Source organism: Myotis lucifugus, unplaced genomic scaffold, assembly GCF_000147115.1.
Source record: "Myotis lucifugus unplaced genomic scaffold, Myoluc2.0 scaffold_130, whole genome shotgun sequence".
NCBI classification, from domain to species: Eukaryota; Metazoa; Chordata; class Mammalia; order Chiroptera; family Vespertilionidae; genus Myotis; species Myotis lucifugus.
Window position 1 is genome coordinate 2,660,416 of NW_005871178.1, and position 11,449 is coordinate 2,671,864.

Here is an 11,449-nt window from a genome sequence, read left to right on the forward strand (position 1 = left end):
CCCCGGCCCCCCGCCGGCCCGACGCGCACCACCGAGCACTGCGCGCTACAGCGGCCGCCGCGGCGGCTCCAAGCCCTACCGCCCACCATGAAGAAACTGGCGAGGAAGGGATGCGACCACAAGCGCTTCCTGAAGAATAACTGGCTGCTGCTCTCCACCGTCGCCGCGGTGGTGCTAGGTGAGCGGCGCGGAGGGTGGGGACGCGCGCAGCCTCACGCGCTCCAGCGCCCAGGCCGCGTGCGGGGCGGGCGGGCGGGTGCGAGGGTGGGCCAGGCGTTGCACAGCCAGTGCCCGGGTCCCTCGGCGCCTTCTCGGCCTCGGACCCCACGCGGGAGCTTGCCTCGCCCACGGTGTTGTTTTGTGCCTGGGAAGAACAAAGCTCATCGGGGCTCCCATTTGGGTGCCCCAGGAGCTGAGCTGCCGGGTCCTGCTTTACCCAAAACGATCAAAAGGGTTTGGAAGGGGAAAGGGAAGCAAGTAGCTCCGGTTTCTTCCCGAGTGGAAGCAAACATGGTGTGTGTGTATGTGTTTAATGGTATCTGCTCCCCAATTTTTGGTCTGAACCACGCTGCCCGGACAGAGATGTGGATTACAGTTCTCCTTTGACTGGAAGAGGCACCTTAGCCTGGGACGGCCAGGGCGTAGGGTGGGGGGTGTTGCCCTTGCTTCCCAGGGGGCAGGGGCTGGAAAGGCGCCTTCCCAGGCAGCGAGCACGAACTGCCGGCACCCGGGCTCTGAAAACCTGCCACATTCGTGCCAAATGCTGGGGTGACGGGAGTGGGAAGAAGAGATCCAGCAGAACTCAGTTTTCCTCCTTCCCCAACCTGCTAATGTGTAGACATGGGCTCCCTGAACTTCCTCCACACTGTTCTTCTATTGAAAATAATTTTCAAGTCATATTTGCTTGTTTTTCAACAAAAACGTATTTAAGTGATTGACTCCTGACAGATCGCTGCACTGGGTGGATGTCTGAGCCATTGCTCAGCGGTGTGAGTGGTTCCTGTTAGGATTCTGGATTTCTGCCAGGTTGTCTGTTTTACAACCTGGGCTCTGGGATGCTCCTCTTTGAGCAGGAGCCATGTCTGTCTCCTTTACTCTGTGAGTTCACACAGGTGAGGACACACAGGAGGTGAGACTCCTTTTAAGTCCCCACCTTCCATTTGGAAACAGAAGCTGGGACCCACCAGCTGGCATGGTTCAGTAGATGAGCGTCAACCTGTGAACCAGGAGGTCTTGGTTTGATTCCTGGTCCAATGCATGCCCGCACCCCCCCCCCACCTCCCTCACCTCCACCCCTGTCTGCTGCTGCTACTTCTGCATCTCAGAATAGTTGGTGTTGCCTGCTCCCTCACTTAACCCCCCAGATTTGCTCCTCCAGAAACTTGTGCAAAGTCAAGTCAGGTTTCTAGTAAATAAGTAGCGTTCTCTAATTGTCTTAGCAGAGGCCATTTGTGGGAGGAAAGCAGAGAAGTAGAGAACCAAGTCTTGACCACTTAGCTCTACTGTATCTCTCCCTAGAAGGGTCAAGTGGCTTAGGGCGGTTTTAGGGAAGATTGGTTTTTCCCCACCCTGTTCAAATGACACATGACACAAAGAAAGTGATTAGATTTCCCTGCGGCCAAATAGATGAGATGATCTTGATTGTTTTCCTGTCTCCGTGTAAGGACAGTTCAAGGGTAAACCTAGCCTGACATTTCCCTCCCAATTCCCTGTGGAAGTGGAATCCTGCTTTTCCGGCCATGGGGCTCTCCAGAGAGACTCGCCTGTTAACCGCGTGTTGCTGGCTTGGAAAGGATTTTGAGCAGTTGTCCCCTGGCCTTTAGAACCTGTTGTGTAGGTACATCTTTGGAGTCAAGAAGGATGACATGCCTATTCTGCAAACCTGGCATTTGGTCCTGATGGTCATTTTCCCCCCAGTTTTAATGTGAGTGAGCCCAGGAGCTTGATTCAGAAAGGAAAACCCCCATATAAAAATTGTGAGGGCCCAGCGGAAGTATTCCTAGACGTTTGCCCCTCCAGGAGCAGCACAGGGGAGTCCCCTAGTGTTTCTGCTCCTGGTCTGAGAAGTGTCAAGCCTGGGCCACCCCCAGTGAACCCATCCATCACAGGCACTTCCCGAGATCCTCCTTTTTCCCTCTTTCTTCAGAGCACTGGGCCTGTGTGGGGATTACTAGTATACCTGTTTGTGTTGTCTCATTGGTTTAACCAGAAGTGAAATTCCAGCCAACTTAGAGCAGTGACGCTGAGTTCATTCCTAAGAACTTACTAGTTCATGATATTAAGTTTATTTTTATGATCTTAATTGATACAGAAAATCACAAACACTCTCATGCAATGTCCCTTCTGGACCTTTGAGCATGTGGATCTTAAAGATGTACGAACTCTTAAATTTATTAACTACCCTGGCACAATGTAGGGCTGATTGCAGCCATTAAAATGTTGGGTCCCTGCTGTGTAATTCAGCAGCCTTGACACTTTCAAATATTTTTATTATTAAAATGAGGGGCAAAAGTATGAAACAGCTTAAAGTCTTTGATTTTTCAAGACATAGTATATCTTTCTTAGGTGTGAAAGTTCATTGTTTTCATGGAAAGAAGACGCTAACTGCTAAACATTTTCTCAAATACTTAGTCATGAGATAATGGGACTGAATAGTTAAATAACCAAATTTGTTAATTTCTGTGAAAGCCTATAAGGTCCTAGTGCTGGGGTCCAATCCCAGCAGGTCCAGGGGTCCCCAAAGGTGTGGACAGAGTTGGTGAAGAAGGAATGACACGGAGACAGCCTTCAGTTGATCAGCAGCCTAGCCATGATCTCTAGCCAGGATCTGGTTAGGATCTCCAGCCAAGGTCTGGCTAGGATCTCCAGGGAAATTCTGGCCAAGTTCTGGTTAGGAATTGATCAGGATCTGATGTTTATTGTCTTGTTACATCTGTATTTATACCAGTCGATTTTAATCCTGTCAATTTCTATTGCAAAGGTTAGGGCGTTTCTTATCTCCATTCCAGGGAGTAAAGATTATGTAGCTTAAGTGTTATTGTTTGTAGTTAAAGTGATTAACTACCCGCCTGGCACTTAGTTAAGGGGTTGTATCCCCTCCCTAACCTCAGGGGAAAATCCCCACCTGGGGAAACAACCTTTCTTGGAGAGGTGACCTTGGTTAAAACACATGGCTCTAAGGAGAGCAAACATATTAAGAACAATATGCTATATATGCCAGGTCCCTTGAAACATATGCTGTGCAGATGTTTCTTTCCTACAGCGATTGTGTCAAGCAGCAAGGATGGACCGGCTTCCGGCATCCTAGAAATAATATCTCGGCTATTCAGATGAGAGGCCTTTATGCAGGCACCATTAGGGACAGTTTTGTTGCCTTCATTACAATTCTCACAGGCTTTTTCCTGCTTCTGTAGTGTAGTAGAATGAGCACAGAGCCTGGAGTCTAGAGTGCTGGATTTGAATTCTGACACTACCAGACTCTACCATTTAGCCAAATCTCTTATTCTCTGGGATCCTCAATGTCCTCATCTGGAAAATAGGGATATTTGTCATGACTTCCTTTGTTATCAGGGTTGATTAATATAGTGTGAAAACACACAGTTGTGGCACATAATAAGCACTTAATAAATGTTATCTTAAGGTAAATCGCAATAATTTTATTCTGAGGAAGTTAATATTTTCTTATGAAATAAAGTCTCATGGTCTGTTCTGCTTAGTGTCTGCCTTATACTACAGAGTTCAAGGTGATTCGAGTGTTTTGATGACATGCTCTGTCTAAGGCCCAAGAGTGGGGAACCTTTTTTCTGCCAAGGGCCATTTGGATATTTATAACATCATTCGCAGGCCATACAAATTATCACCTTAAAAATCAGCCTGCTATATTTGGTCGAACATTTAATTAACTCACCTCTAATGCCTTGGCAGGGCCAGACCAAATGATTTCTTGGGCCTAATACAGCCCATGGGCCAAATGTTCCCCAAATACCAGCCTCCAGGGCATTGTTCAATTTTTTTAAAGGATATTTTTTAAATGCTTTTTTTAAAGACTTAATCATTTTGTCTTGTGCCCCATAGCCCAATTCTCAATTCGTTTAACAGGCTGAAACAGTGAGGGAAGAATTTTTGTGTTTCAAGTGGGAATTCTGTTCACGCAGAATCTCGGTGTGAGAATTCTGTGCCAGGGCATTCTGATTCAGGTCACCCAATGCTCATATTGTGCATAATCTTGGTAAAGCACTCGTGGGGTCCGTACCCTATTCACAGCATAAAGCCTGGTCTTTCTGTCTTTCAAGACAGTTTATGCTTTATTTCAATCATTTAGAAAATCTGATTTCTAGCTTAAGGATTCTCAGGAAAGGAAATAGATGTTATTTACACAACAGAGCTGGCAAGCTTATTCATTCTGAATAATTTTCTTTGGAGTACCCAAGGAAGCAATCATTTCTAGATTCAGATGCCATTGTCTACAACCAGGAACCGTTCTTAGTAATACCCTTGCCTCAGCCTTGCACCTCCTGCACTTGAGTTCCTGTAGGTGTATATCTGGCGGTGCTAATTTGAATCATGGGATATGCTTTCTTGCTCTATCTGTTTTTATGTGTCTGTGAAGTCCCTGAGGACAGGGGCGAGCCACAGCTCAGGCTAGTTCCAGGCCCAGCTCATCACCTGCACGGAGCCTTGCGTACCGCAGTGTTCAAAATATGTTTCGTTTTCCATGAAGCTCATTTGTTGTGGCAGGTCCCAGGCCTGGTACTGCTGGGCCTCTAATCAGCTCAGCCTTGGAATGCACCTGCAGTAACCAACACTTAAATCATTCATTCATTCAACAAATATATATTGGGCACCTACTGTGTGCCAGGGACTGTTCTAGGGCTAGGGCATACAGCAGTGAATAAAACAGTAAAAACCCTGTCATCCTGGAACTTATGTTTAAATGGAGAGAGGTAACCAGTAAACAAAATAAATTGGTAAAAGACATTAGATTAGAGGATGAGCATGCTCTAGAGCAGTGGTTCTCAACCTTCCTAATGCCGCAACCCTTTAATACAGTTCCTCATGTTGTGGTGACCCCCAGTTTCATTGTTACAAATTGAACATAATTAAAGCATAGTGATTAATCACAAAAACAATATGTAATTATATATATGTTTTCCGGTGGTCTTAGGCGACCCCTATGAAAGGGTCGTTCGGCCCCCAAAGGGGTTGCGACCCACAGGTTGAGAACCGCTGCTCTAGAGTAACATAAGTTAGAGAGGATGCTGGGGGTACAGTTTTAAATAGGGTTACAGGGAAGGCTCTGTTGAGAAGGTGATGATCAAATTGAGACAAAAGAGGTGAGGGAACATGGGCACAGTTACCTGGGGGAGCATCCTGGCTTATTTGAGAAAGCACATGGCGTGGAGTGAGGAAGGGTGGATGAGGCAGGAGGCTAGGATGGGGACAGAGCACTAGGATGGTGTAAGCTCTTCTATTATGAGGACTTTGACTTTTTACTGGGAGATGGGAAACCATTAAAAGGTTTTGAGCAGAGAAGTGACATGGTCTGGTTGTATTTTAATCAGCTCTCCCGGGCCCCTGTTTTGACCATAGACTGCAGAGGCAAGAGCAGAAAAAGTGATACCAGTTTAGGAGGCTAGTGCAGTTAACGTATGTATGTATTTTACTTGTTACACTTGTCTAATCTCATTTCCATCATGGCTAGTGAAATCTTAGGAAATGCTTATGGGGAAAAAAAATGTGCAACTATAAAGTAGCCTTTGTTGCCATTATATAGATGAGAAAACTGAGATTCAAATAATAATTGGCAACACCAGATGTTCCTGTTCCTTCCCTCCTCCTCCTTCAGGCTGCTTCTCCTCCTACATCTTGCTCCCCATCTCCTTGCTGACCCACCTGGGAGTCATGGTCCCCTGGTTGAGAGCCGTGGTGGAGTGGGGAATAGGAATTCTATACCATGCACTGAGGCTGAGAAGGGGCAGCAGTGTGTCTCCACGGGGCTCTCAGAATTGCAGTGTGTGCAGTGGAGAAACACCTCTCCAGTGGCATTTGCCAGACCGCTTAGCCAGGCTGGCTTCCACTCTGGGCTCAGACCTACCCTTACCCCTCTGCCCATGAGGCCGCCTTGCTTTTCTTTCTGCCTCTAAATTCTGCCCTTCCTACCTTTTAATTAAGTGACTTGGTGTGACTGGAGTAGAGGGTGCAATTGAGTGACAGGGAAAAACAAAAAAGCCAGGCTGCACAGGAGGTCAGGGGCAGATCCTGGGGGACCTGCAATGCCATGCTGACGAGTTTGGACGTGGTCCTGAGGATGAATTAAATTGGGTAGTAACAAGGTTAGAGCTGTGCTTAGAAAAGATCATTGAGGTGGATGGATGTGGAAAATGGATCCAAGGAGGGCAAACGTGCAGGTGGGCTGACCCCCAGGGGTTTACTGTGAAGGTCCAGGCAGGGAGAGATGGAGACCTCCACTGGACAGCCGCATTGGGAGTGGAAAGGAAAAGACAGCTATGCCACGTCTTCCGTGGGTTAGCCTGAGGGGGCTTGGCTGGGTTTGGTCCACAGGAGAAGGAGGGGGTGACCTCTAGCAGAAGAGGGAGTTTTGGGAGGGACACCAGCTTGAAAAGAATTATGATGCTCTCCCACTGTACTGAACCAATGTCTACTTGGTATTCATTAGTTAGAATATATTCTAATTTTCTGTCTCTCTTACTGCCCATAAGTCTTTGAGGGAAGGAGTTCTGTGTTGGTCCTCTCAGTACCCACAGCACCTGTCACAAGGCTGGTAGTCTCAATACATGAGTTGAATTGTTGAGTCATTTACGACCCAGAGAGTTAGTAAGGCATTGTCTTGGTTTATTGAGTGAATAAATGAGCTCAAAGTCTAACTTGAAAATAAAATGAGATCTTAAAGTAAATGAGACACTCAAAAGCTATGTAAGAAAGTATATCAGATAGTTAAACTCTCTGGGCTTTTGTTTCTTATCAGAAAGAAGAGGGGTTTAGATTAGGTAGAAGAGCAAAGAGGATTCCATTCATGTGCCAGCTCCCATTTATATCCTGTACGATAGGTTTGTTGACAATGGATTGGAAACAAAAGTTCTGAAATTGATTGCTGATGTCTGTCAAAGGCTTAGGATCAGGAAGTAGTAGCATGTGTCCTGAATAATTGCTGACCTTGGGTTAGAAAATCTCTTGGGGTTCCTTTTAGTTTTATGATCCTTTAGCTCTATGATTGTATAGTAATTCCTTGGTTCATTGCTAGGAGGCAGAGAAACTCTTCCATGGGAACTGAGGGAGAGTTAAAGGTCATTACTGGGGATAAAATGACCTTGACGTTGACTCAATTGTTCTGCATTTGAACTGTTTAATCAGTGACTTGAGTATAATAATGTAAATTGTATATGGGGCTATTACCAGGGCAATGTTTTGTGTCAGTATTAGATTATCCATTAGAGTAGTAATATGAGTTCAGTAAACCTATGCTATTTCTAGATGTGTACTAGTATCTATATTTTGCACACAGCTACTTATGTACCTTAGAAAGAAAGTTCCTTTGGCTGGCTTGGCTCGAGTTCCACATATTGAACAATTAGGAAAGGAATTTTGGGCTTTGAGTGCCTATTTTTGAAATCAAATCAGAACCCACCAGATTTAGGGAATCACTAAAAAGATTCTGATATTTGGTTGTTCTAGGCATAGTATGTGCCTAAAGTCTATCAAACCAAAACCTCACACAAAATTATCTAGACACAAAATTATAAAATGAATCTTAAAAATTTATTTTAAGTGTTAGACTCTGCACATCAGGGTTGGTATAGAGACATTCTTAGTGTATCTGTAGGGAGGACTTTGTAAATCACTAAAGTGCATAGAAAAGGGAAAGGGGCTGTGTGTGTGTCTGTCTGTCTGTCTGACTTATTCAGCTTTCGTACTCAGAAAAGAGAAGATGGTTGATAAATACTCAGCATCTTGTTAGATGTTGCTTAATCTGTGATGCAGTGTTTACAGATTTGAGCAGCAGGGGTAAGAAATAAGGGAAGCTTCACATGACACAAGAAATTACTGTGTGCTAAGTCAGGATGTGGTAGGGCTCGAGTAGTGCCTCAGATGGGTAAAAACCCTGGGTTAGCCAGACAAGGTGTACTTAAGTGGGATCATCCTGTGAGCACTTGCTTGCAGAGAGAAAACGGTTTCCACATTAATTAATTGTGAGAAATTGTGATTACCTTTAACAGAGCTGAGACTGAAAATAACTGTCCTGTGGGGAGGGAGTCGGTGACACGCCTTGTGCCAGAGGAGCTCTGTTTGCCTGAGGAATTGCAGGCCTCCCTGGTGTTGGTGTCGCTGGAGATCTGGGGTCAGGTATACTGTGGGGACTTGAGCCCTGTCAAAGAAAATGCACTCATTTTAGATGCCATCCAGTGGCCCATTTAAACTCCCCTGCAGCAGTGTCTGTTAGAGTAGCACGTGTTTCAATGGCCTTTCCTATTTTGAATGTTACACATACGTCTAATAGAAGGCAGTATTGGAGACGGCACTATTAAGCCAATAATTCACTTACGGAGCTATAGTTTAGCTCACAGATAGATTTGGAAGGAGGTAATTCATTATACTTGCTGAAGAAACAGCCCCACATTGCAACAAAGAGTGCTCTGTTGCAATTAATACGCTGCACAGTAACACCTCTGTTAATGGAAAGGAAGTGTTTCGGTGACTCGCTCCTTGCCAGAAATGTTGCTAACCCTGGGTTTGGACTGTCTGTCCCATTACCAGGGGTAGGGTATTTCCTTCCTAGCAAATACTCCTGAATTTTCTGGGATGGATGGACCCCGCCCCGTTCACAGACAGTTCACGCTGGGTGTCCCAGATCATTTCTCTCCCAGGTCCAGGCCCAGCTGTGTGAGCTCAGGGCCGCCATCCCCACTCATTCAGGCTGGGAGGACACTGTGCCTCATTTTCCACCTGGAGACCCAGGCCCACAGCGAGGAGATAAGACCCTCTCACCAGTCACTCCATGCTCAAGTTGAAGGCTTTGTTCCCTGGGCCCTTCTGGTTGCAGAGTCCCTAACCATGTGCACAGACAGGACAGTTGTCACAGCAAATCTTCATGTGTCCAGGAAGGCTCCTGAGTCTCGCATCATGGGACTTTCTGCTAGGTCTGCGTGTTGAAGCAAAGAGATGGCCTTTGGGGCCAGAATTTCAATTCAGAAAGAGCCTTAGAGGGGGTCCACCCTGTGTGTCTTTACTCTTATTACAGCACTGAGACAACATCTCAGGGCTCAGTGCTCTCAAATGGTTAAAACTGCATTTAGTTACTCAACTAAGAGGGAATCTCTTAGAGGAGAGAGCTTAAGTGAGATCATATAATTAAATTACTTTTCTATCACCGTTCTATTGCTTGAGAGTTACCTGGTTCCTTGTAACTCAGTAAAGAATTAAGTCAAGAAAAAAGTGCACCATCCCCAGAAATGCTTAACTATAGAAAGCCTAAAGTCCAAGCCTCTTCCCATTACTGGAAAATAAAGTGATCTGTCTCTATTTCTCTGCGTATTTCATATACTTAATTGTTTTCTGGGCCACCTAACTATTGTATAGGTTTCATATGAGATTCCCCAAATTATGAGACAATGAGGAAGACATTTTCTCTTTTGTAAAGTTCTTTTTCTTATGGTTAACCAAGTGTAATAGCTAATATTTAGTGAGGGCTTGCTATGAGATTGATGCACATTTCTTCCCCATTTGACCCTCAGCACAATGAAGTAGGGCATTTACTTATTTTACAGATGAGGGGACTGGGACTTACAAGGCTTAAGTTATCCAGCTGAGGTCAGAGTCAGAGCTGGGATTTATACCCAGGACTGCCTGACTGCAAAACTTAGGTTATTAACCATTAAGCAAGGCCACTTCCTTCCTGGCAAACCTTGATATACCTAATTGAAATTTCAATTCAGCACTGGCTGGTGTTTCTCAGTGGTTAGAGCATTGGCCCACATACCAAAGGGTGACCGGTTCCATTCCCAGTCAAGATCAAGGGCATGTACCTGAGTTGCAGGTTCCATCCCTGGTCCTGGTCAGGGTGTGTGCAGGAGGCAACTAATCGATGTGCCTCTCTCCCATCAATGTTTCTCTCACTCTCTCTTCCCTTCCCTTCCTTCCACGCTCTTTATAAAAATCAATGGACTACGGGGATGATAAAAAATGGAAGAAAAAAAAAAAGCAATGGAAAAAATATCCTTGGGTGAGGATTTTAAAAAAAGAGAGAGTTCAAATCATTCTTGCAGACTTCTCTCTTGGACATAACTAAATAAAGCCTGTTATCTTCCCTCTTGCTCCATCCTTTCTCTGTCCCTTGGCTATTCTTTATTCTGTCCCTTAACTTGGAGCATTTACAGCATTTAGTCCTTTCCCCCATTCTTTGTAAACCTTCTATTTGAACTTGCCTCATCCTTGCTTTACCTGGTTGTGTTGTACTTTCCTACTCTAGTACTTTTGCTTATGTTTCACCCACTATTGTTCTACCCATCATTGAAGATCTAATTTTTACTTTTATCATATAGACTTCTCTGACTACACAGAGATAATCTCTCTTTGCTGTACTCTAATAACCCTTAATTTACCTTCCCAAGTTATACTGCATTTGCACCACCACCCCCAGTCCTGACCTAGGCAGACATCACTAATTGATTACAGCCCTCTTTGCCATAGAGCTTTGTTACGGTGCAGAATCCCCAAAACTATGCTCCAGACAACCACTGTTAATCAAAGGGAATGTGCATATAAGATGAAAAGTATTGTGCATTGCTGTGAAAATTATTCATTTAGCATTCAATTAGAAACTCAATTTAAATTGAACAAGTATTGATGTTCTTGGTAAGAGATGCAGAGTTGAGGTCTGTGTTTTGTCTTAGTCTGCCAGATGCAGTATGTGCACAGATATTAGTAACACGAGCCTAATAGATAAAAATAAAAAATAACATGATCCTACATGTGGTAAGTGCCATAAGAAAGCTGCAATGTACCAATGGCCTTCAACAAGAGATGGGATTGTGAAAGGGTCCTGAAGGGTCCCCAAGAATGGCCTTGAGCAGGTGTGCCTGGATTCCTGGGCCTGAGAATTGGGAAGATTACAAACCCAGGTAAAGATAAGCATATGAATACAGAGGTCTTTATCTTATCTTGTGTCCAATTTCAGTATTGTATGGAACTACTACTCTTACTACTATTATGACTTCTCTTTCTTATCTCAGTTTCCTGAGAATTAAAAAAAAAAAAGTGCTGTTTTATATAGGTTATCACACTCATAGCATTGCACCTACTTATAAAAGGGTGTCCCAAAATTCACACAAGAAGTAATTTTGATAGAAAACACAGGATTATAAATTAAAAATTGTAAATTTTTTATTGATTCATAAAATATACAGTATAGGGTTATGTATGGAATAGCATATCG

General features: G+C 44.5%; 1 protein-coding gene across 1 annotated transcript in view; it reads left to right on the forward strand.

The window, feature by feature from the left end:
• The first annotated feature begins 6 nt into the window (after nucleotides 1–6).
• Nucleotides 7–11,449, forward strand: part of SLC1A1 (solute carrier family 1 member 1) — a 63,484-nt gene continuing 52,041 nt past the window's right edge. The window contains exon 1 of the mRNA XM_023758440.1: nucleotides 7–178. Within this exon, the coding sequence (XP_023614208.1) occupies nucleotides 88–178 (91 nt within the window). The 5' untranslated portion in view covers nucleotides 7–87. The remainder of the gene's footprint in view (nucleotides 179–11,449) is intronic.